This window comes from Somniosus microcephalus, chromosome 10 (assembly GCF_052327205.1).
Source record: "Somniosus microcephalus isolate GS21.2 chromosome 10, FLI_Smic_1.0, whole genome shotgun sequence".
Taxonomy (NCBI): domain Eukaryota; kingdom Metazoa; phylum Chordata; class Chondrichthyes; order Squaliformes; family Somniosidae; genus Somniosus; species Somniosus microcephalus.
Window position 1 is genome coordinate 169,290,933 of NC_140996.1, and position 21,957 is coordinate 169,312,889.

General features: G+C 43.8%; 2 protein-coding genes across 4 annotated transcripts in view; one reads left to right on the top strand and one right to left on the bottom strand.

The window, feature by feature from the left end:
* rnf17 (ring finger protein 17) overlaps positions 1-21,957 on the top strand; it is a 236,879-nt gene that overhangs the window by 107,252 nt on the left and 107,670 nt on the right. The window contains exons 17-18 of the mRNA XM_085998300.1: positions 3,095-3,281; positions 16,109-16,277. Of these exons, the coding sequence (XP_085854426.1) occupies positions 3,095-3,281; positions 16,109-16,277 (356 nt within the window). The remainder of the gene's footprint in view (positions 1-3,094; positions 3,282-16,108; positions 16,278-21,957) is intronic.
* Positions 1-21,957, bottom strand: part of LOC147111843 (uncharacterized) — a 52,830-nt gene that overhangs the window by 8,194 nt on the left and 22,679 nt on the right. The window lies entirely within an intron of this gene.

Consider the following 21,957-nt stretch of genomic DNA (forward strand, 5'->3'; position numbering starts at 1 on the left):
TCTTCACAAAGGAGGACACAAATAACCTCCCAGAGATGCCGGGGAACATAGGGTCTGATGAAAGGGTGGAACTGAAAGAAATCAGTATTTGTAGGGAAATGGTGTTAGGAAAATTGATGGGACTGAAGGCCGATAAATCCCCAGGGCCTGATAACCTACATCCCAGGGTACTTAAGGAAGTGGCCCTAGAAATAGTAGATGCATTGCTGGTCATCTTCCAGAACTCGATAGACTCTGGAACAGTACCCATGGATTGGAGGGTAGCTAATGTTACCCCACTATTCAAAAAAGGTGGCAGAGAAAAAGCGGGGAATTATAGACCTGACATCGGTAGTGGGGAAAATGCTAGAGTCCATTATAAAAGATGTAATAGCAGAGCACTTGGAAAGCAGTGACAGGATCGGACAAAGTCAACGTGGATTTACAAAAGGTAAATCATGCTTGACTAATCTACTGGAATTTTTTGAGGATGTAACTGGTAAAATAGATAAGGGAGAACCAGTGGATGTGGTGTATTTGGACTTTCAGAAGGCTTTCGATAAGGTCCCACATAAGAGATTAGCGTGCAAAATTAAGGCACATGGGATTGGGGGCAAGGTATTGACTTGGATAGAGAACTGGTTGGCGGACAGAAAGCAAAGAGTTGGAATAAACGGGTCGTTTTCCGAGTGGCAGGCAGTGACTAGTGGGGTACCGCAAGGATCGGTCCTAGGACCCCAGCTGTTCACAATATATATTAATGATCTGGACGAGGGAATTGGATGTAATATCTCCAAATTTGCAGACGACACAAAGCTGGGTGGGAGGGTATGCTGTGAGGAGGATGTCGTGAAACTCCAGTACGATTTGGACAGGTTGGGTGATTGGGCAGAAACATGGCAAATTCACTATAATGTGGATAAATGCGAGGTTATCCACTTTGGTGGCAAAAACAGGAAGGCAGAGTATTATTTGAATGGCAATAAATTGGGAGAAGGGGAAGTGCAAAGAGACCTGGGTGTTCTTGTGCACCAGTCGCTGAAGGTAAGCATGCAGGTGCAGCAGGCGGTTAAGAAGGCAAATGGTATGTTGGCGTTCGTAGCAAGAGGGTTCGAGTACAGGAACAAAGATGTCTTGCTACAGTTGTACAGGGCCTTGGTGAGACCGCACCTTGAGTATTGTGTACAGTTTTGGTCGCCTTGCCTGAGGAAGGACGTTCTTGCCATGGAAGGAGTGCAGCGAAGATTCAGCAGGCTGATACCTGGGATGGCAGGAATGACGTATGAGGAGAGATTGTGTCGATTAGGCCTATACTCACTGGAGTTTAGAAGATTGAGAGGGGATCTCATCGAAACCTATAAAATTCTGTGAGGCCTGGACAGACTAGATGCAGGAAGGATGTTTTTGATGGCCAGGGAGTCCAGAACCAGGGGTCATGGTCTAAGGATAAGGGGTAAGCCATTTAGGACTGAAATGAGGAGGAATTTCTTCACCCAGAGAGTGGTGAACCTGTGGAATTCTCTGCCACAGAGGGCGGTGGAGGCCAGTTCATTAAATATATTCAAGAAGGAGTTGGATATATTTCTTAAGGCTAAAGGGATCAAGGGATATGGGGAGAAGGCAGGGACAGGGTACTGAATTTGGATGATCAGCCATGATCTCATTGAATGGCGGAGCAGGCTAGAAGGGCCGAATGGCCTACTCCTGCTCCTATCTTCTATGTTTCTATGGTGTATCTTAAGGGTCAGTGCTGGCTCCACTGTTCGTGTGTGTGTGTGTGTGTAGGTTAGTGTTATGGGTGGCCGATGAAATTTAATGTGGCTAGGTCTGAGGTAATACAACTTGAAAGAAAAAACAAGGAATGGGAGTATACACTCAATGGAAAGGCTGTGGATGAACAGGGACACCATGGGATTCAAATACATAATTCCTTCAAAGTGAGAGTGCAAATAGATAAAGTCATAAAAAGCCAGTAGCACTTGGGTTCTGTAATTAGCAACATAGAGTTCAAGAGGAAAGAAGAAACGGATTTGCAGAAGGTATTGATTAGACCACAGTGTAGTTTTGGGCATACATTTATAAAATGTGTGCCGTGTAGATTCAGCAGAATAATGTCAGGGATGGGGAACTGCAGTTATGAGGGGAGACTTGACATATTGGGACAATTCCCACTGGAGCAGAAGCTTGAAGGAGAAATATAATGAGGTTTTTTTAAATGATGGGTTTTGATTAAATGGGGAAAGACTATTTCTTCCAGTTGGGAGTCAATGATCAGGGTCATCAATTTAACATCGTCATTGAGTGGAGAGAGAGGTTAGGGAAAAAATGTTTATGTAGACTTGTTGGAGCATTGTATACTTTTCCACAGGGAATTGCTGAAGTAGAGACCATTGCATGTTTTAAAGAAAATGTGAATAAACATTTGAAGCAGAGGAAGAGCGAGGGTAGTGGGATTAGCTTGGGATTGCTGTAGACGAGCTAGCCCAAACACAGTGTACTAAATGGCTGCATGTTCTGTAAACTTCATCTGTGGTTTTTTTATTCAATCTTTCTTTCACTGTCTTTCTCCTTTACCTTTTTCATACTTGCTCTAAAGTATATTTTCAGTACTGTCCTTGAGTTTCCTGTTTTAGTCTGTGTTGCTTCCCTCTACCCCAGAACTCATCTCATTGCCCTGGAAATATGAAACCCTCCCTTTCACATCTTTCAAGCCAGGAGTTGATTTGTCTAATCTGTCTCTCCTTAACTGGTATAGGACATGGTACAGGGAGTACTACTGCTTTTTCACCTCTTTCCTAACTCCAACTTCTAGTCACCCTCCCCAGCCACTTTTGCCAGCCCTTCCTTTCTTGTTCTCTTCTTCCTTGTTGCTTCTTCCTCCCTCAGAACTATTTAAGAAATGGCTGGAAGCTGTTCAGTAGGAGATTGTAGGGTTTTTTTCAGGGTGGGGGTGTGGGTGGTGGTGATGAACAAGCTCACATGGGTAAATGGCCTTCCTTATCTGTATCTTGTGTTATTTTCTAATCATTGCTCCTGGGTTATTTGGTGTCTTTTACCCAATCTGCATTATTCATTGTAAAATTCAAAGAAAATTACTTTTCTCTTTTTAATGCAGGTGAGAGAATTATTGTTACAAGCAATATATGTCGTGTATGGTGCAGAGGAATAATCACCAAACTGGTGCCATCAGGAGAAAATGAAGAGAAATCAAATAATCCAACAAGATATCGAATAAATGATCTTGCAGTGATCCAAGTGTTTATGCTGGACTTCGGCCATTCAGAAATCTTTGTACTTTCAGGGTATTGGAAATTGATGCTAGTTTTTGATCAGCTAAAGAATTTTCCCCCCCAAAATGTTTCTTCTTTTTTAAGTTGCTGACTCTTGGACCTCTAGTACTTCACTTAGGTGGCAATATGGATGTGGATTTATAGGCACCAGCAGCCCTGTGATTGCTCACCCAATTGATTATTATTTGTGAGCCTAGATAGGAGTGTTAGCACCATCAAAGACATGATTGCCAAGCCCAATCCTGTTCATACAATGCTCATACACGTGTATTTTGAAGCGAAAGTTACGAGATAGCAATCGGAAACTCCAATATTTTTCCCTCTCCTCAGCCCAGCAGCACTGAGACCAATTATAATGCTGACTGAAATCTGCTAATTTAGCACAGAACATGGATCAAACCTGGGATTTTCTGGCTAGTGTGGTTTTATACTACATCAATTGGGTCATCAGAGAAACTAGAAATGGGCTGCCAAAGTTCTTTTTTAAAAATATGATGGGGTACGCATTGCTGAGATGGCTGTAAATGTGTAGAGGTTTGTATTGTGTACTAAATTACAATTTAATTGCAGGTATAGTCTACTATTGATTTGAAGTTGCTTTTTGCTCAAATAGATTTGAATCATCCAGTAGTTCAAATGTGCAATTTTAATGAAATGGTACAAGAACACTTCTTAAAAATTACAACTATAAAATATCAAAGCAGCTTTGAAATGCATGTGATTGAAACTTGAGCAATGTACATGCTGCACAATGCAAAGTTCAGTCATTTTGCAAAATACTGTCATTATGGTTTACTTTCTGCTGACAGCACATTTGTCCACGAAGTACAGGGGTAAAGTTCCATTGGGACATCTGGCTTAGTTGTTAGCCGCTACTTCAGCAATCACACACAATTGAAGGCCATGGCTGTGTTGGGGGCTGGGTCCTCTACCTCCCATCTGCTCACTGGATCCACTCGGTTGGGCTTTTTTACATAGAAGTTACAGCACAGAAACAAGCCATTCAGCCTAAATAGTCTGTGCGGTGTTTATGCTCCACATGAGCCTCATTCCACTCTACTTCATCTAACCCTATCTGCATACCCTTCTATTCCTTTCTCCTTCATGCACTTATCTAGCTTCCCCTTAAAGGCATCTATGCTATTCGCCTCAGTGGTAGCAAGTTCCATATTCTAACTACTCTCTGGGTAACATTTCTCCTGAATTCTTTATTGGATTTATTACTGACTATCTTGTATTTATGGTGCCTAGTTTTGGACTCCCCCACAAGTGGAAACATCATTTCTACATCTATCCTATCAAACCCCTTCATAATTTTAAACACCTCTATTAGTCACCCCTCAGCCTTCCCTTTTCTAGAGAAAAGAGCTCCAGCCTGTTCAGTCTTTCCTGCTGGTTATAACCTCTCAGTTCTGATATCGGGCCAGAAATTCCAGGCCAGAAGCGTGAGTACGGTCGGGTTACTCACGCATCTGGCCGTTGGAAATGCCGGCGTTCAGCAGGAACAGCGCATGCGGGGAACGCCGGCATTTCCAGACCCGAGGTCTATTCACAGCGCGTGCGACTGCACAGGCAGCGCTTGCGCAGTGAACTTTGTAGATTTCACTGATGGATTCAGTGAGGGTAAGTCCCTAGAACTTGCACTTAAAAAAAGCAAGTGTAAAGTTGTTCATTGGCTGGGGAAGGAGATATATTTTATGGAGGAGCTTATGAAATGCAATATTTAGGTTTGGGAAAGGGAGGGAAGTTATTTTAAGAAACTTTAACTAAGTTTTAAACTTTAATTTTTTTTTTTTAAACGGGTTTTCAGAACGGTAGGTAGAAGGAGCAATTGTGGCTGTGTGAATGGAATGTGAGAATGAGTTATGTATGTATGTCCACATATATTCCTTTACGTATATGTATGTATGTTTTATATTCCTTTACTAGTGTGTATGAATGTATATTTTTAATTATGATTTTCCAATAAGTTACTTTCTCTGAAAGTCATAATTAAATAATACATTCATACACATAAGTAAAGGAATATGTACATAACACGCAAAGGAATATATACAGACATACATACTTTCAGAAGCTCCACGATAAGAAATATCTTCCTCCGCAGCCTCTGGAGCAACTGTACCCATGCTTTTTTCACGTGTAAGTTGTAATGACTGGACCTCACTGAAAGCATTAATGAAAGCGGCGAATTATACTGCGCACGCGCTGCCTGTGCAGTCGCACGCGTTCTGCTTCTGAACCCCTTCGTTCAGAGGACAGGAAATGCCGGTTTTCCCCACATGTACTGTGCATGCTGAAAACCGGCATTTCATCCGGCCAGATGTGTAAGTACCCCGACCGTACTAGCGCATTTGGAAGGGAATTACTGGGCCAACATTTTACATGTCAATAAAATAAAAAATTTAACAATTGCACAACTTGCCCCCTCGCATCTGCGACTGAGGGTCCAAGGAGGTGCATTGCGCAAGAGGTCATCATCGTACGTATCCTCACACTGTTCCCTTTGGGGAACTGTATGAAGTGGTGGAAGGATTTATGGCCGTGATTAACGCTCATTCCATGACCGTAACCATCTTTGAACCAGCCATTAGGGTGGTTAGTCCTATGGCGGGCGGGTTTTACGGGCTCCCACAACCCATCTGAGGAGGGGGGGGGGGGGCCACCAACACCCACGGACGCAAGCATCCCGCTGGATGTCCACCCAGAATTTAAAGTTGGAGCTCCGACTCCACTTGCCGGGACTGTCTGGAGTGGGGTTCAAAACCCTACTCCTTCTGGCCCAGCGGCGGGGATGCTTACTGCTACGCAAAAGGCCCACTCCGCACAAAAGGTGACACCCATACGTTTCCTGCGCCTTTTCCCCCCCCCCCCGTGACTGGAGCCCTATGCTGCCATTTCACGTTGCTAATTGGATTGGGCCTTTGTCATAGCGGTAGGATCCCCGCCGCTGGGCCAGATCAGGGTAGGGTTTCGAACCCCGCTCCAGACAGTCCCGGCAAGTGGAGTCGGAGCTCCGGCTCTAAATTCTGGGTTGACATCCAGTGGGATATTTGCGTCCGTGGGTGTGGGTGGCCCCCCCTTGTATAGCTTGTGGGAGCCCGTAAAACCCTCCCGCCATAGGACTAACCGCCCTAATGGCTGGTTCAAAGATGGTTACGGTCACGGAATGAGCGTTAATCATGGCCATAAATCCTTCCACCACTTCATACAGTTCCCCAAAGGGAACAGTGTGAAGACACGTATGACGACGACATTGCTAAATAAATAAATGGAATTTAAAAAATTCTTTTAGGGCTTTTAAAAGTCTTTAAATTGCTTTAATTCTCTTTAAAACTACTTCAGATTACTCAAAATAATGTAAACATTTTAAAAAGTTTATGAAAGTTACCAAAATCTTCAAAAAACTTCCAAAAACCTATTTAAACTGCTGCTTTGCATGTAAAAATGGTTAGCAGCTTGACAGAAACATTGGGGGCGTGTCCAGTGAAACTGAGACCTCAAGGGGCGTGTCTCACTTGCACTGCACGCTCCTGACTTCGCGCTGGCTGCACTCCTGGGCGGCGTGACGTCATACGCTGCCCGGGATTCTTCTTCTGGAAACACCAATTCCAGGCGTCCCTGGAGCTGATCGGCAGTAGCGCGGGGTAAGTGTAAATACGGGGCTTGCACGCGCTGCAAGCCCCGTTCTGGAATTTCTGGGCCATCATCTCGTAAATCTCTCTTGCACCTTCTCCAGTGCCGCTATCATTTTTTTGTAATCTAGAGACCAGAACTGTACACAAAATAAGTGTGGTCTAACCAAGGTTCTATACAAGTTTAACATAACTTCCCTGTTTTTCAATTCTAATTCCTCTGGAAATGAACCCCAGTGCTTCGTTTGCAATTTTATGGCCTTGTTAACTTGCAATGCTACTTTTAATGATTTGTGAATTTTTGGTGTCAGCCGCAAATTTTGAAATTGTACATTTGATTCCCGAGCCCAAATTGTTTATGTAAATGCTGAACAGCAGTGGCCCCAGCACCGAACCCTGTGGGACACCACTTCCCACCTTCTGCTAGTCTCTGTTTTCTATTTTGAAGCCAGCTTACTGTCCATTCTGTTACTTGTCCCTGATCCCACATGCTCCAACCTTAGTCATGAGTTTACCTTATCAAAGGACTTTTGAAAATCCAAGTATATGACATCTACAACATTACCCTTGTCTACTCTTTCTGTTACTACTTAAAATAATTCTTTAAGGTTGATCAAGCATGACCTTCCCTTTTGAAATCTGTGTTGGCTATTCTTTATTATATTTTCAGTTTCTAGATGGTTTTTCTATTACATCTTTTGAGTAAAGATTGCATTATCTGTCCTACCACCGACCATAGCCAGGATCTATAGTTCCCTGGACTTGTTCTATCTCCCTTTTTAAAAATAATAGGAGTAGTATTAGCTGTCCTCTGGCACGATACTGTTTTTTAATGAATTTTTATAAATATTTAATAGTGCCTGACATGAATCTTGTCATTCATGTGGCAATCACTTATGAAGTAATACTGGGTGGCCTGCTGGTGGCACTGTCCAGGGAGAGTATAAATACTCGGGCATGGGCCAGCTTGCTCAGGACATTCTTTAACAGGAATTAGAGAAGGACACAACTAGATCTCCATGTTGAAAAACAGTTGATTAAAGCCTTGTTTAATACTCAGACCAAGTGCCTAGTAGTTTTCTTGCGTCAATTTAATCAACTGCAACCCACTCCACGCTCTGAGTGATTTGGCAACAGACAGCTACGATTCAAACTGTAGAAGGGAACTCGGACGTAGTAATCAATCCATCATGGAGAAACTACTCAGACCCGACCAATCACGGGATTGGGGGTAATATTCTGGCATGGGTGGAGGATTGGCTCTCTAACAGAAAGCAGAGAGTTGGGATAAATGGTTCGTTCTCAGATTGGCAACCAGTAACTAGTGGTGTTCCGCAGGGGTCAGTGCTGGGTCCCCAACTCTTTACAATCTATATTAACGATTTGGAGGAGGGGACCGAGTGTAACATATCAAAGTTTGCAGATGATACAAAGATGGGACGGAAAGTAGTGAGTGAGGAGGACATAAAAAACCTGCAAAGGGACATAGACAAGCTAAGTAAGTGGGCAGAGATTTGGCAGATGGAATACAATACTGGAAAGTGTGAAGTTATGCACTTTGGCAGGAAAAATCATAGAGCAAGTTATTATCTTAATGGCAAGAAACTGGAAAGTACTGTAGTACAAAGGGATCTGGGGGTCCTGGTGCACGAAACTCAAAAAGTTAGTATGCAGGTGCAGCAAGTGATCAAGAAGGCCAATGGAATGTTGGCTTTTATTGCTAGGGGGTTGGAATATAAAAACAGGGAGGTATTGCTGCAGTTGTACAAGGTATTGGTGAGGCCGCACCTGGAATACTGCATACAGTTTTGGTGTCCATACTTAAGAAAAGACATACTTGCTCTCGAGTCAGTACAAAGAAGGTTCACTCGGTTAATCCCGGGGATGAGGGGGTGGTCATATGAGGAGAGGTTGAGTAGATTGGGACTCTACTCATTGGAGTTCAGAAGAATGAGAGGCGATCTTATTGAAACATATAAGATTGTGAAGGGGCTTGATCGGGTGGATGCGGTGAGGATGTTCCCAATGATGGGTGAAACTAGAACTAGGGGGCATAATCTTAAAATAAGGGGCTGCTCATTCAAAACTGAGATGAGGAGAAACTTCTTCACTCAGAGGGTGGTAGGTTTGTGGAATTTGCTGCCCCAGAAAGCTGTGGAAGCTACATCATTAAATAAATTTAAAACAGAAATAGATAGTTTCCTAGAAGTAAAGGGAATAAAGGGTTACGGGGAGCGGGCAGGAAATTGGACATGAGTCTGGGTTCGGAATGGTCATGGCCCTGTGGGTAGTGGAGCGGGCCCAGGGGCCGTGTAGCCTTGTTCTGCTCCTACTGTGTTCTAATTCTGTTAGATTTCAGGAGATGGTTTTATTCCTGTTCCTGGCTGGGGTGGAGATCGCCTTTACAGAAGGTAAGTACTGTAGAAAATATAGGGACAGAGTGATCTCCTGGAAGAATTTCGATCGCCTAGATGGGTCGGAGAGGAATTTCCCAGATTTTTTTCTCCCAAATTGGCCATTGGGTCTTTATCTGGTTTTTCGCCTCTCCCGGGAGATCACATGGGTTCGGGTGGATGCAGAGTGATAGAAGATTTGAGGTTAGGATCAGATCAGCCATGATCTTATTGAATGGTGGAGCAGGCTCGAGGGGCCGATTGGCCTACTCCTGCTCCTATTTCTTATGTTCTTATGTCTCGACCTGGACCCGAATTCACTTACAGCTGCTAAGGTATGGAAACACTGGTATCGTACCTTCAGCAACTTCCTCGAGTGTGGTGAGAATGTTCCTAATAAGTTACGAATGCTTGCCAATTATGTATCCCCTCGTGTTTGACTATATCGGAGACTGTGTAGACTATGACTCCGCTATCCAAACACTACAGCAACTATATGTTAAGGCCCCAAACAAAATTTTTGCTCGGCACCTACTGGCCACAACTCGACAACAACCCAGGTATCACTTGACGAATTCCTTCAAGAGCTTCGCAGGCTCAGCAAAGATTGTAACCTTCAAGCTGTCTCAGCTGAGCAGTACTGGGAGGAATTAATTTGTGACTTATTAACAGAATTGCTTCTCCCCTCATACGCCAGCGTCTGTTGGAGAATAAAACCCTTGGGTTACAAGCTGCCTATCACCAGGCATATTCTCTGGACTTAGCTCAAAAAATTCAGATGCCTATTTTTTACCCTGTGCACGGACTGCTGCTACTTTTAGTGACTCCCAGTAAGCCTCAGGCGGAAGCCCTCACTGATGACTACCCTATCCTAGTGACATCTTGGCAATCTAAAAAGAAGTGTTTCTTCTGTGGAGGTGCATTCCATTATAGGAAATTTTGTACTGCTCGTAATGCAACCTGCAATCATTGCAGTAAGAAAGGTCACTTTTTTCTAAAGTATGCCGGTCAAGAGCCTCTACTGGTGTTACAGCTGCTATCTATAAAACTGCTCCTCCCCCAAGAGCCACTACTAGTGTTGCAGCTGTTTTTCCCCAAAACCTGTCCCATGCAGCCACGAGGGTTTTGGTAAATGGACACATTTTGAATCCATTAATCAACTCGTGTAGCTCTGACAGCTTCATCGGTGAGCGGGCTGTCAGTAAGTTAAAACTGCGTATTTACCCCTCGGACAGGGAAATTGTAATGGCTCTGACGACACTGACCACCAACTCTTCTGGCTTTTGTCTTGTCGGCCTTATTCTCAATGGCCGCACTTATTTCTCCACCCGGCTCGGGGTGCTCAAAAACCTATGCAGTGATGTGCTCCTGGGACAGGATTTCCAGAAACAACACAAAAGACTCACTTTTGAGTTTGGAGGGCCAAAGCCGGAGCTTACTATTTCCAAAGTACTGTTTTATGCGCTTTCAGCAGCTTCGCTCGACGAGCCCTCCTTGTTTGCCATCTTTTCCCCCGATGTAAGCCCTATACTAAATCACGACGTTTCAGCCAAGATGATCTATCCTTTATCGAGGCAGAAATCTCTCGCCTTCTAGCTGACACTATCATTGAGCCATGTTCATCTTCCTGGCGGGCTCAAGTCATCGTTGTTTAAAAAGCAACACAAGAAACGTCTTTGCATCGATTACTCGCAAATTATTAACCAGTATACCGACCTGGATGCCTACCCACTACTACGCATCGATGACATGGTCAATAACCTTGCCAACTACAGGGTATTTTCAACTTTTGACTTAGAGCGCATACCATCAAGTACCGTTAAAGGACTCTGACAAAAAGTATACGGCCTTTGAGGCCAATGGTCGGCTTTACCAGTTTTGTCGCCTTCCATTTGGGGTCACCAATGGCGTGACCGTCTTTCAATGGGCAATGGACAGCCTAGTCAAACAGGAGAACTTAATGGACACTTTTCCATATCTGGATAATATTACCATTGCTGGTCATGACCAGAAGGAGCATGATGCCAACCTCCAGAAATTTCTTGACGTTCTCCGTCGTCACAACTTAACCTTAAATGAGTCCAAATCTGTGAAATCAGTACCATCAGTCAACATCCTTGGCTACTGGGTGGGCAATGGTGTCATCAAACCAGATCCGGAGCGACTTCATCCGCTTCAGGAGCTCTCGGCTCTTTTCGTCGGCCCTCGGCATGTTTGCCTATTATGCGAAGTGGATACCCCACTTTTCCAACAAGATCCAGCCCCTGCTTCATGCGAAGTCATTTCTGTTGGACGCAATGGCTATTTCAGCTTTCGACCTCCTCAAGCAACAACTGGAAAAGGCCATGCTTCATTCCATCGATGAAAATCTCCCTTTCGTGGTCGAGTGCGATGCATCAGAGGTGGAGCTCTCGGCTACCTTGAATTAAGGCGGTCGACCCGTTGCATTTCTGTCCAGAACTTTGCAGGGTAGCGAGCTCCATTATCCTCCTGTCGAGAAGGAGGCTACGGCTATCATCGAAGCAGTACGTAAATGGAGTCATTTTCTCGCTCGTCGCCATTTCACGCTCATAACTGATCAGCGCTCTGTGGCCTTTATGCTGGATAACCGGAAACGCACTAAGATCAAGGACAACAAAATACAGCTCTGGAGGATGGAATTGGCCGCCTTTGGCTACACCATACATTATTGACCCGGCAAAGAGAATGTGGCCCCAGATACCCTCACACGTGCATTCTGCTCTTCCATGTCAACTTCGACTCTTACGGATCTTCATACTGACTTGTGCCATCCTGCCGTTACTCGTAAGTTGCATTTTGTGCGATCTAAAAAAACTCCTCCCATTTTCTACGGAAAACGTGAAAAGAACATGCTCCACTTGTAGAATTTGTGCAGAATTGAAACCGCAATTTGTTCGTCCGTCGGTTGGCTCGCTCATACACGCTACACAGCCAATGCAGCGACTCAGCATTGACTTTAAGGGCCATTGCCTTCCTCAACGTGAAACACCTACTTGCTTACTATGGTGGACGAATATTCACGCTTTCCCCTGTCCCAATATGCTTACTTCCACAGTGATCAAATGCCTCGATCAGGTCTTTTCCCTTTGCTGTACGACCAATTTCATCCACTCTGATCGGGGTCCCTCCTTCATGTCAAGCGAACTCAAAAGTTATCTTTCCCAACGGGGAATTGCCACAAGTAAAACGACACCGTATCATCCTATTGGAAACGGACAGGTTGAGATACACACACCATCGTTTGGAACGCTGTTCGTCTTGCACTGAGGTCACACAACCTATCAGACCAGCAATGGGAAACTATGCTCCCTGACGTGTTGCAATCCATCAGGTCTCTTCTTTCTACATCCACCAACGCTACTCCTCATGAACGATTCTTCGGGTTCCAGCATCGCTCCGCTCATGGGACGTCCCTACCATCATGGTTGGCAGCTCCTGGCCCCATGCTGCTCCGAAGATTCGTCTGATCCTCTCGTCGATGAAGTGGAACTGACAGATGTCAATCCCACATCCGCGCACGTGCGGTACCCTGATGGCTGGGAATCCACAGTGTCACTTTGGGATCTGGCTCCCTCCCAACCGGTCTCACGGACCCAATCGATAGTGGGATCCGTATTAATGACGCCAATACCCTGCGCTCCTCTGAGGATGACGCCCCACCCAGGACGTCAAGGGATCTGCCAGCTATTCCGCCGGATCAACCCGGGGAACAGAGCGCTCCCCGCGGGATGGCCACCCGAAGCCAGGACGCCGGTCAGTCACCGACTACTGAGCAGTGTGAAGCCAGCTCTGCGCCGGTGGGGGCCCGCACCCGGAGCCACGATCTCCCTAGTCCCCCTCAGGTTGATCAAGGCGACACGGACTCTGCCAGCCTGCCGGTACGAACCAAGCGACCCAGGGACCAAAACACGGTCCGAGGAGACGTGCCTTCCAGCCTCCAACGGAGATCCAAACGACTGCATCTATTATTAGTCTGATTTAATTCGGTAGAAGGAAGCCGCCGGACTTCCAATCTTTCAGGCGGGAAGAATGACATGAATCTTGTCATTCATGTGGCAATGACTTATGAAGTAATACTGGGCGGCCTGCTGGTGGCGCTGTCCAGGGAGAGTAAGTACTCGGGCATGGGCCCAGCTTGCTCAGGACATTCTTTAACAGGAACTAGTGAAGGACACAACTAGATCTCCATGTTGAAAAACAGTTGATTAAAGCCTTGTTTAATACTCAGACCAAGTGCCTAGTAGTTTTCTTACGTCAGTGCCTCTACTATCTCTTTAGCTTCTTTTAGCACGCATGGATGTAACCCATCTGGACATGGGGTTTTTATCCTTTCTAAGTTTAACTAGTTTATCAATTATCTCCCCCCTTTCTATCTGAAATGTGTTGATGAGGGCTTCTTCCTGATTTTCACTACCAGCAGCAACTTCCTGCAGCATTAATAATTTCCTTGTCGGCCAACAATCTGGATGTCAAAACTTCCCATCAACAATGGATGCAAAACTTGCAACTACAGCAGATATAATAGAATTTGTGGTGGAAGAGCTTCACTGCTCCACATCAACTGTTGCCTGCGTGGGATTCTCAACAGTGTCAAATGCAGTTTCAAAAAAGTGCAGTAGAATCTGCTCTTAGACTCTGGCACTACATGTGAACAACACAATTACCAACCATCAAAGTGACTTTTCCACTTTGCAATGCCATGTTAAAGTGACGCAGCCACTCCTCAAAGAACACCAGTCATCTATGCCTTTTTGTTTCTTTTTTGGTTGCAGGTGGAATAATAACACTTTGAAAACCCTGGAATTCCCAAACACAGGCAGCTTTCACTTTCTCTCCCCGCCCCCCCCCCCCCCCCCCCTACTCATTTTAGCATAAACCATGATGGCAATTTGTTGCTTTGCTTTTTTCTAACCCCCCTATCTGAGCATTTTTTAGTTGATGAAAGCTAGTGTTCTGCTTGGGTGCAGCTTGTTTTAAAAAAGAAAAACCAGTTTCGACAGCATTAAAGATAAACTTCGGGCTTGCAAGACAAAATCTCATCAATTTTTTCATTCACCCAGTTTTGGATGTTTTCTGTGGGAATGTCACTTGCCTCTCCATAAATGGACTTGAGATTGATTGAATGGTGGTTTTAGAGGCAATTGATCCACAATTCAGAAATGGGGTCAGATCCTAATTATTTTGTGAATTCATTTGCCTTTTCCAGCAAGACGAGGTTGGATAGCCTAGGTAGGTTAGCTGCTCTGGTCTTCTGGAATTTAGTAGCAGATTTCAATGTTTAGGACCCATTTAGGACGAGAATTCAAAATAACCAGTGGTTCAAATTAAAGTGTTTGAATTAAGCTACAAATTTTCAATGGGGAGCATTTTTTTGCGCACCCAATTTCAATTAAGCAGAGTAGACTATACATGTAATTTACACTTGTGTTGCAAGATTACTGGTCTCTCAGCTATATTTTGACCCGAGTATAAAGGGCACCACCTTTTGGACAAGGATTTCTTGAACATAATTTGCCTTTATATGGATATTAGCTGGGTTTATTAAACAAGTTATCAGGTTGAAAGATCGGATTGCATCCCAGTATACAGTTTTACATCACTGGACCTGCAAAATTTTCTTTTATGTTCCTGTTAACTTGGTTGTTATTTTGATTTATATTAATAAATTACCATGTTGGACAGTATGAATTCTGACTTGAGCCAATGCAAGTTCATCATTTGATCAAATGGCCTTAACTGTTGAATATTATATGTACAGGAGGGATTCAATTAAATAATTTTTATGACGTCTTTAAACCCGAGGTTGAATTAAACCTCAACTCCCCAGGCTTCCCGATTGGCTGTTAGTGAGGTGATGCACAGCTAAGCTGTACATATCAGGGAACTTTCGTGGTTCAGTTCCTGGTCTGTGCTGAATTAGCTGATTTCATCTGGCAGAGGAGTGTAAACTTTGGTCTTCTCCCCTTGGGCAGGGAGAGGAAAAATTGGCCAAGATTACTGATCACTATCTAGTGGGTCCTGCTAGCAGTGTACATGTGATTGAAGAAAGGATTGGGTGTGGCTGTACCTCCACCACCCCCCGCCCCCCATGATCTAATAGCCTAATCTAGGTGATGTATTCCGTCAACACTCCTGTATGAACAATGGCTACCTAAGTGAAGTACTAGAGGGCACCTGGTATTTGTGGAAGGTTATCTAGCAAGGAATCGGCCTCTTCAGAATATAATGTTTTTTTTTTCTAAGTAAACAGCACTTTTTTTTCTTAAAATGAAATGTTGGGGGTAAAAATCTGTGTAGCAATGCTTATTCAGACTGTTCCAGCAAAATTATGTGGGAGCATTAAATAATAATCCTCCATTAGCAATCGAGTGTGGGAGAAAGGTTTCATGTTACAGCATTTGACTAGAAGAAAAACAGAAAAGACAGAGTACTTCCACACCTGAAAAAAATCTATTTACTGCCTAAGTCTGTTTTTGTCAGGTTAGCATACGACCAAATAATGCAAAGTTTACTTTTTCTACATATATAGCTAAATTTACTCTGATCATTTGATTTGGATGGCAAACAACGAACCAGAAAATTTAATAGTGCAACTTGGTTTTCTGTGTGGTATCTGGATGCTGTCTTTGGATTCCCTACTTGTGGCATTCAACAGTTTACTAATTTGTTAACCTCTAAGTAGATTGAATATTGGGGAAACCTTTTATTTTCAGAAATATTCTTTCATTTTTATTAAAATAATGTATAGCTAAATGTGGAATTTTCTATGGAGTAACTTTATTATTCATAGAATTGACAGTCCTTTGAAGAAATTGGAGGATGGTGTGGGAACATACACATGCATCAGTGACTTGAACCAGTGTGTACGAAAATTGAGTCCTCAAGTGAAAGGAGCGTTAAATAATATTCCTCCATTAGCAATCAAGTGCTCATTGAAAGATATTGTTCCAGCAAATCCCGTAAGTGACTTGTGTTCCAAACCAGTAATAAAGCTTAGGCAGGTTTTCTGTAGACCCTACCACTTTTTGGTTTTAAAAGATAAAAGATAAACACAAATTCTGTTTGCTCTTTTTTGACTTGTCCAATTGGAGCTCCCTTTTTAAAAAAAAATATATTGCTACATGGAAAATTAAAATGTAAATTTGTGATGCATCTAGGCCAGCAACAAGAACCTCTTTCCACCTCAAAATAAGGGACAGCTAATCATATCCCCAGCTTTTTTTGTGAAGCATAATTTTTTGTCTATTTTGCTCTTTAAATTCTAAGATTGCAACCCTGGACATTTAGCTGTGCCTCCAAGCTTTTCATTTTTAGTTGTGATTTTTTTTTAGTAGAGTTTAGCTGTTGCTATTTGTTTTATATTTAGACTGCATGTTCTTCTTCTTGTGGGATAATTTTATCTACTTGATTGTGGTCGGTGTCATGTCATTATGTATTCCATTAATTACACCTGAAAGAAATATGGGCTAGAGATAACACAAAATGTTTGAGTGAATAGTATATTTTGAGTTCTGCTTTCTCTCCAATTTGATTCTTGCTTTTGAGAGTACATTACTGGACCAGACTCCTAGGGGGCGATTTTCAGCAGCTCCTTCGGGTGCTAAAGAGCCTCCGAGGTGGTCAAGATGGGGTGTGAAGCTGAACCGCCAGTTTGGTCCGTGCTTGGCGCAAGACTCCATCTTATAAAGGAGTTGATGTGCGCGCCAGGAACGGCTGCCTGGAGGATCGTTATGGGGCTGATTGCCATTTAAATTGCCTGCTGTGCTCATTAATGAGGCAGCACAGCATTTTGGTGGCTAGCGCTTGAACTAATGCCTCTCCTAACAGCAACCAGCTGATTGGGAGTAAACAAGTCGTTGCTGAAGATTTTGAACGCTACTTAAAGGTGTATCACCTTTTACTGTTCACTTGCTGCTGGAGGTTTGAAGAGGACTTTTGAAACCCATCGGGAGACTTTCCGGGACACTTTGTCAAGATTTCACCAACATTCCATCAACATTTATTCTGGAAATTTTTTGTGGACTTCACCTAAAAAGAGTGAGTGCTGTGCTACTCTGCCTTTATTGCACACCTTATAGGAGTCATCAGGAGAAAAGGAGTGCTTGGTCATGGGTATCTTGTGAATCCTACACTGGCCCTTTCCTTTGAACCCATGCATGTCTTGGATCATTTATGCATAAGATAAATGTTGTGGCCATGAAGGTTTTCTGTGCCATTTGTGTGTCTAAGGAGGATCACATTTTTTTGTCATGGCCAGTTCTCCTGGGAGAATTGGTTTTCAGGTAGCTCAGACATATGCCTGTGTTATGTCAGATACTTGCCTTGTCTCCTTTGTGTGCATTGCGCCTTCTAACTGAGTTCCTCTGAAAAGCATGACGGTTAGCTCTGTGGTAGAAACGGTCCTTCGTTTCAATAGTGAGACATGAATGGAGTGTATAAAGTATGTTACAGAAAGCGGTACCAATAGTTTCCTAGGCCTCTTTCCTCCTTCACTACAGAGAAGTGCTTGCCTCCACTCTAGCTACCTGATTGAAATTGCAACACTTTCAGACTGCATCATTTTGGTGGGATGTAATTATTTAGCTTGCACTGAATATACTGTTCTCTGAATAAAAATAAAACAGTAATATTTGAGCATGCACTATATTTGAGCACCCACTCCGTGCCATAGAGTGCAGGGGCATGAGCTTATTTTTTTTAATTTCACCCCCTCTTTCTCCACCCTCACCCCCAACAGTTCTACATAGAAACATAGAAGATAGGAGCAGGAGTAGGCCATTCGGCCCCTCGAGCCTGCTCCGCCATTCAATGAGGTCATGGCTTGTCGTCCAAATTCAGTACCCTGTTCCTGCCTTCTCTCCATATCCCTTGATCCCTTTAGCCTTAAGAAATATATCCAACTCCTTCTTGAATATATTTAATGAATTGGCCTCTGCTGCCTTCTTTGGTAGAGAGTTCCACAGGTTCACCACTCTCTGGGTGAAGAAATTCCTCCTCATCTCTGCCCTAAATGGCTTACCCCTTATCCTTAGATTGTGACCCCTGGTTCTGGACTCCCTGACCATAGGGACCATCCTTCCAGCATCTAGTCTGTCTAGTCCTGTTAGAATTTTGTAAGTTTTGATGAGATCCCCTCTCATTCTTCTAAACTCCAGCGAGTACAAGCCCAATCGACTCAATCTCTCCTCATACGTCATTCCTGCCATCCCAGGTATCAGCCTGGTGAATCTTCGCTGCACTCCTTCCATGGCAAGAACATCCTTCCTCAGATAAGGTGACCAAAACTGCACACAATACTCCAGATGTGGTCTCACCAAGGCCCTGTACAACTGCAGCAAGACATCCTTGTTCCTGTACTCACCCTCTCGCTACGAAGGCCAACATACCATTTGCCTTAACCGCCTGCTGCACCTGCATGCTTACTTTCAGCGACTGGTGCACAAGGACGCCCAGGTCTCATTGCACTTCCCCTTCTCCCAATCTATTGCCATTCAAATAATAATCTGCCTTCCTGTTTTTGCCACCAAAGTGGATAACCTCGCATTTATCCACGTTATATTGCATCTGCCATGCTTCTGCCCAATCACCCAACCTGTCCAAATCATATTGGAGTTTCTCGGTATCCTCCTCACAGCACACACGCCCACCCAGCATTGTGTCGTCTGCAAACTTGGAGATGTTACATCTAGTTCCCTCATCCAGATCATTAATATATATTGTGAATAGCTGGGGTCCAAGGACCGATCCCTGCGGTACCCCACTAGTCACTGCCTGCCACTCGGAAAAAGACCCGTTTATTCCAACTCTTTGCTTTCTGTCTGCCAACCAGTTCTCTGTCCAAGTCAATACCTTGCCCCCAATCCCATGTGCCTTAACTTTACACGCTAATCTCTTATGCGGGACCTTATCAAAAGCCTTCTGAAAGTCCAAATACACCACATCCACTGGTTCTCCCTTATCTATTTTACCAGTTACATCCTCAAAAAATTCCAGTAGATTAGTCAAGCATGATTTACCTTTTGTAAATCCATGTTGACTTTGTCCGATCCGGTCACTTTTTTCCAAGTGCTCTGCTTTTACATCCCTTATAATGGACTCTAGCATTTTCCCCACTACCGATGTCAGGCTTACCGGTCTGTAATTCCCCATTTTCTCTCTACCACCCTTTTTGAACAGTGGGGTAACATTAGCTACCCGCCAATCCATGGGTACTGTTCCAGAGTCTATCGAATTTTGGAAGATGACCAGTAATGCATCTACTATTTCTAGGGCCACTTCCTTAAGTACCCTAGGATGTAGATTATCAGGGCCTGGGGATTTATCGGCCCTCAATCCCATCAATTTCCCTAACCCCATTTCCCTACAAATACTGATTTCTTTCAGTTCCTCCCTGTCATTAGACCTATGTTCCCCGACATCTTTGGGAGGTTATTTGTGTCCTCCTTTGTGAAGACAGAACCAAAGTATGTATTTAATTGGCAAGCCGTTTCTTTGTTCCCCATTATAAATTCCCCTGATTCTGACTGCAAGGGACCTACGCTTGACTTCACCAATCTTTTTCTCTTCACATATCTATAAATGCTTTTACAGTCAGTTTTTTATATTCCTTGCAAGCTTACTCTCATACTCTATTTCCCCCCTCTTAATTAATCCCTTTGTCCTCCTTTGTTGCATCCTAAACTGCTCCCAATCCTCAGGTTTACTGCTTTTTCTGGCCAATTTATATGTCCTCTCCTTGGATCTTATGCTATCCCTGATTTCCCTTGTTAGCCACGGTTGAGTCACCTTTTTTGTTTTATTTTTATGCCAAATTGGGATGAACAAATTCTGTAGTTCATCCATGCGATCTTTGAATGTTTGCCATTGCCCATCCACCGTCAACCCTTTGAGTGTCATTCCCCAATCAATCCTACCCAACTCGCACCTCAAACCATCGTAGTCCCCTTTATTTAAATTGAGGACCCTACTCTCCGAGTCAACTATTTCACTCTCCATCTTAATGAAGAATTCAATCATATTATGATCGCTCTGACCCAAGGGGCCTCGCACAACAAGATTGCTAATTAATCCTTTTTCATTACATAATACCCAGTCTAAGATGGCCTGATCTCCAGTTGGTTCCTCGACATATTGGTCCAGGAAACCATCCCGTATACACTCCAGGAATTCCTCCTCCACAGTATTGTTACTAATTTGGTTAGCCGAATCTATATGTAGATTAAAGTCACCCATGATAACTGCTGTGCCCTTATTGCACGTTTCTCTATTTTCCCGTTTAATGCCATCCCCAACCTCCGCATTACTGTTTGGAGGTCTATATACCACTCCCACTAATGTTTTCTGCCCCTTGGTATTTTTCAGTTCTACCCATACAGATTCTACATCATCAGAGCTAATATCCTTCCTTTCAATTGTGTTAATCCCCTCTTTAACCAGCAATGCTACCCCACCTCCTTTTCCTTTTTGCCTATCTTTCCTGAATATTGAATACCCCTGGATGTTGAGTTCCCAGCCTTGGCCACCCTGGAGCCATGTTTCCGTAATCCCAATCATAATCATATTCGTTTACCTCTATTTGCGCAGCTAATTCATCCACCTTCTTACGAATGCTCCTTGCATTAAGACACAAAGCCTTCAGGCTTGTTTTTTTAACGCTCTTAGATCTTTTAGAATTATTATTTACTGTGGCCATGTTTGATTTAAACCCTTGATTTCTCTGCCTGCCACTTTTGTTTTTCTCTTTCCTGTCTTTTGCTTTTATCCTTGTTATCCTTGTTTATTCTAGTGCTATCTAAGTTCCTGTGCTGCTGTGGAGATCCTTCATATGAGCAATTTTCATTTCATAGAATCTCTAACATAGAAAATGAGCATCTCTTACATAGAAAATGTCCAAATTGTTTTGCAGTGGATAAATCTCAACCCTTCTGCTGCTGAAACCCACATCCATGCTTTTGTTACCCCCCCAGCCCTGAATTTAAATAAAGGAAACTACAATGGTATGAGGCGCGAGAAGGGTAGGATTGATTGGGGAATGTCACTCAAAGGGTTGACGGTGGATAGGCAATGGCAAACATTCAAAGACCGCATGGACTTTCAGAAGGCTTTCGATAAGGGCCCGCATAAGAGATTAGTGTGTAAAGTTAAGGCACATGGGATTGGGGGCAAGGTATTGACTTGGATAGAGAACTGGTTGGCAGACAGAAAGCAAAGGGTTGGAATAAACGGGTCGTTTTCCGAGTGGCAGGCAGTGACTAGTGGGGTACCGCAGAGATCGGTCCTTGGACCCCAGCTATTCACAATATATATTAATGATCTAGACAAGGGAACTAGATGTAATATTTCCAAATTTGCAGACGACACAAAGCTGGGTGGGCGTGTGTGCTGTGAGGAGGATGCCGAGAAACTCCAGGATGATTTGGACAGGTTGGGTGATTGGGCAGAAGCATGGCAGATGCAATATAACATGGATAAATGTGAGGTTATCCACTTTGGTGGCAAAAACAGGAAGGCAGATTATTATCTGAATTGCAATAGATTGGGAGAAGGGGAAGTGCAACGAGACCTGGGTGTCCTTGTGCACCAGTCGCTGAAGGTAAGCATGCAGGTGCAGCAGGCGGTTAAGAAGGCAAATGGTATGTT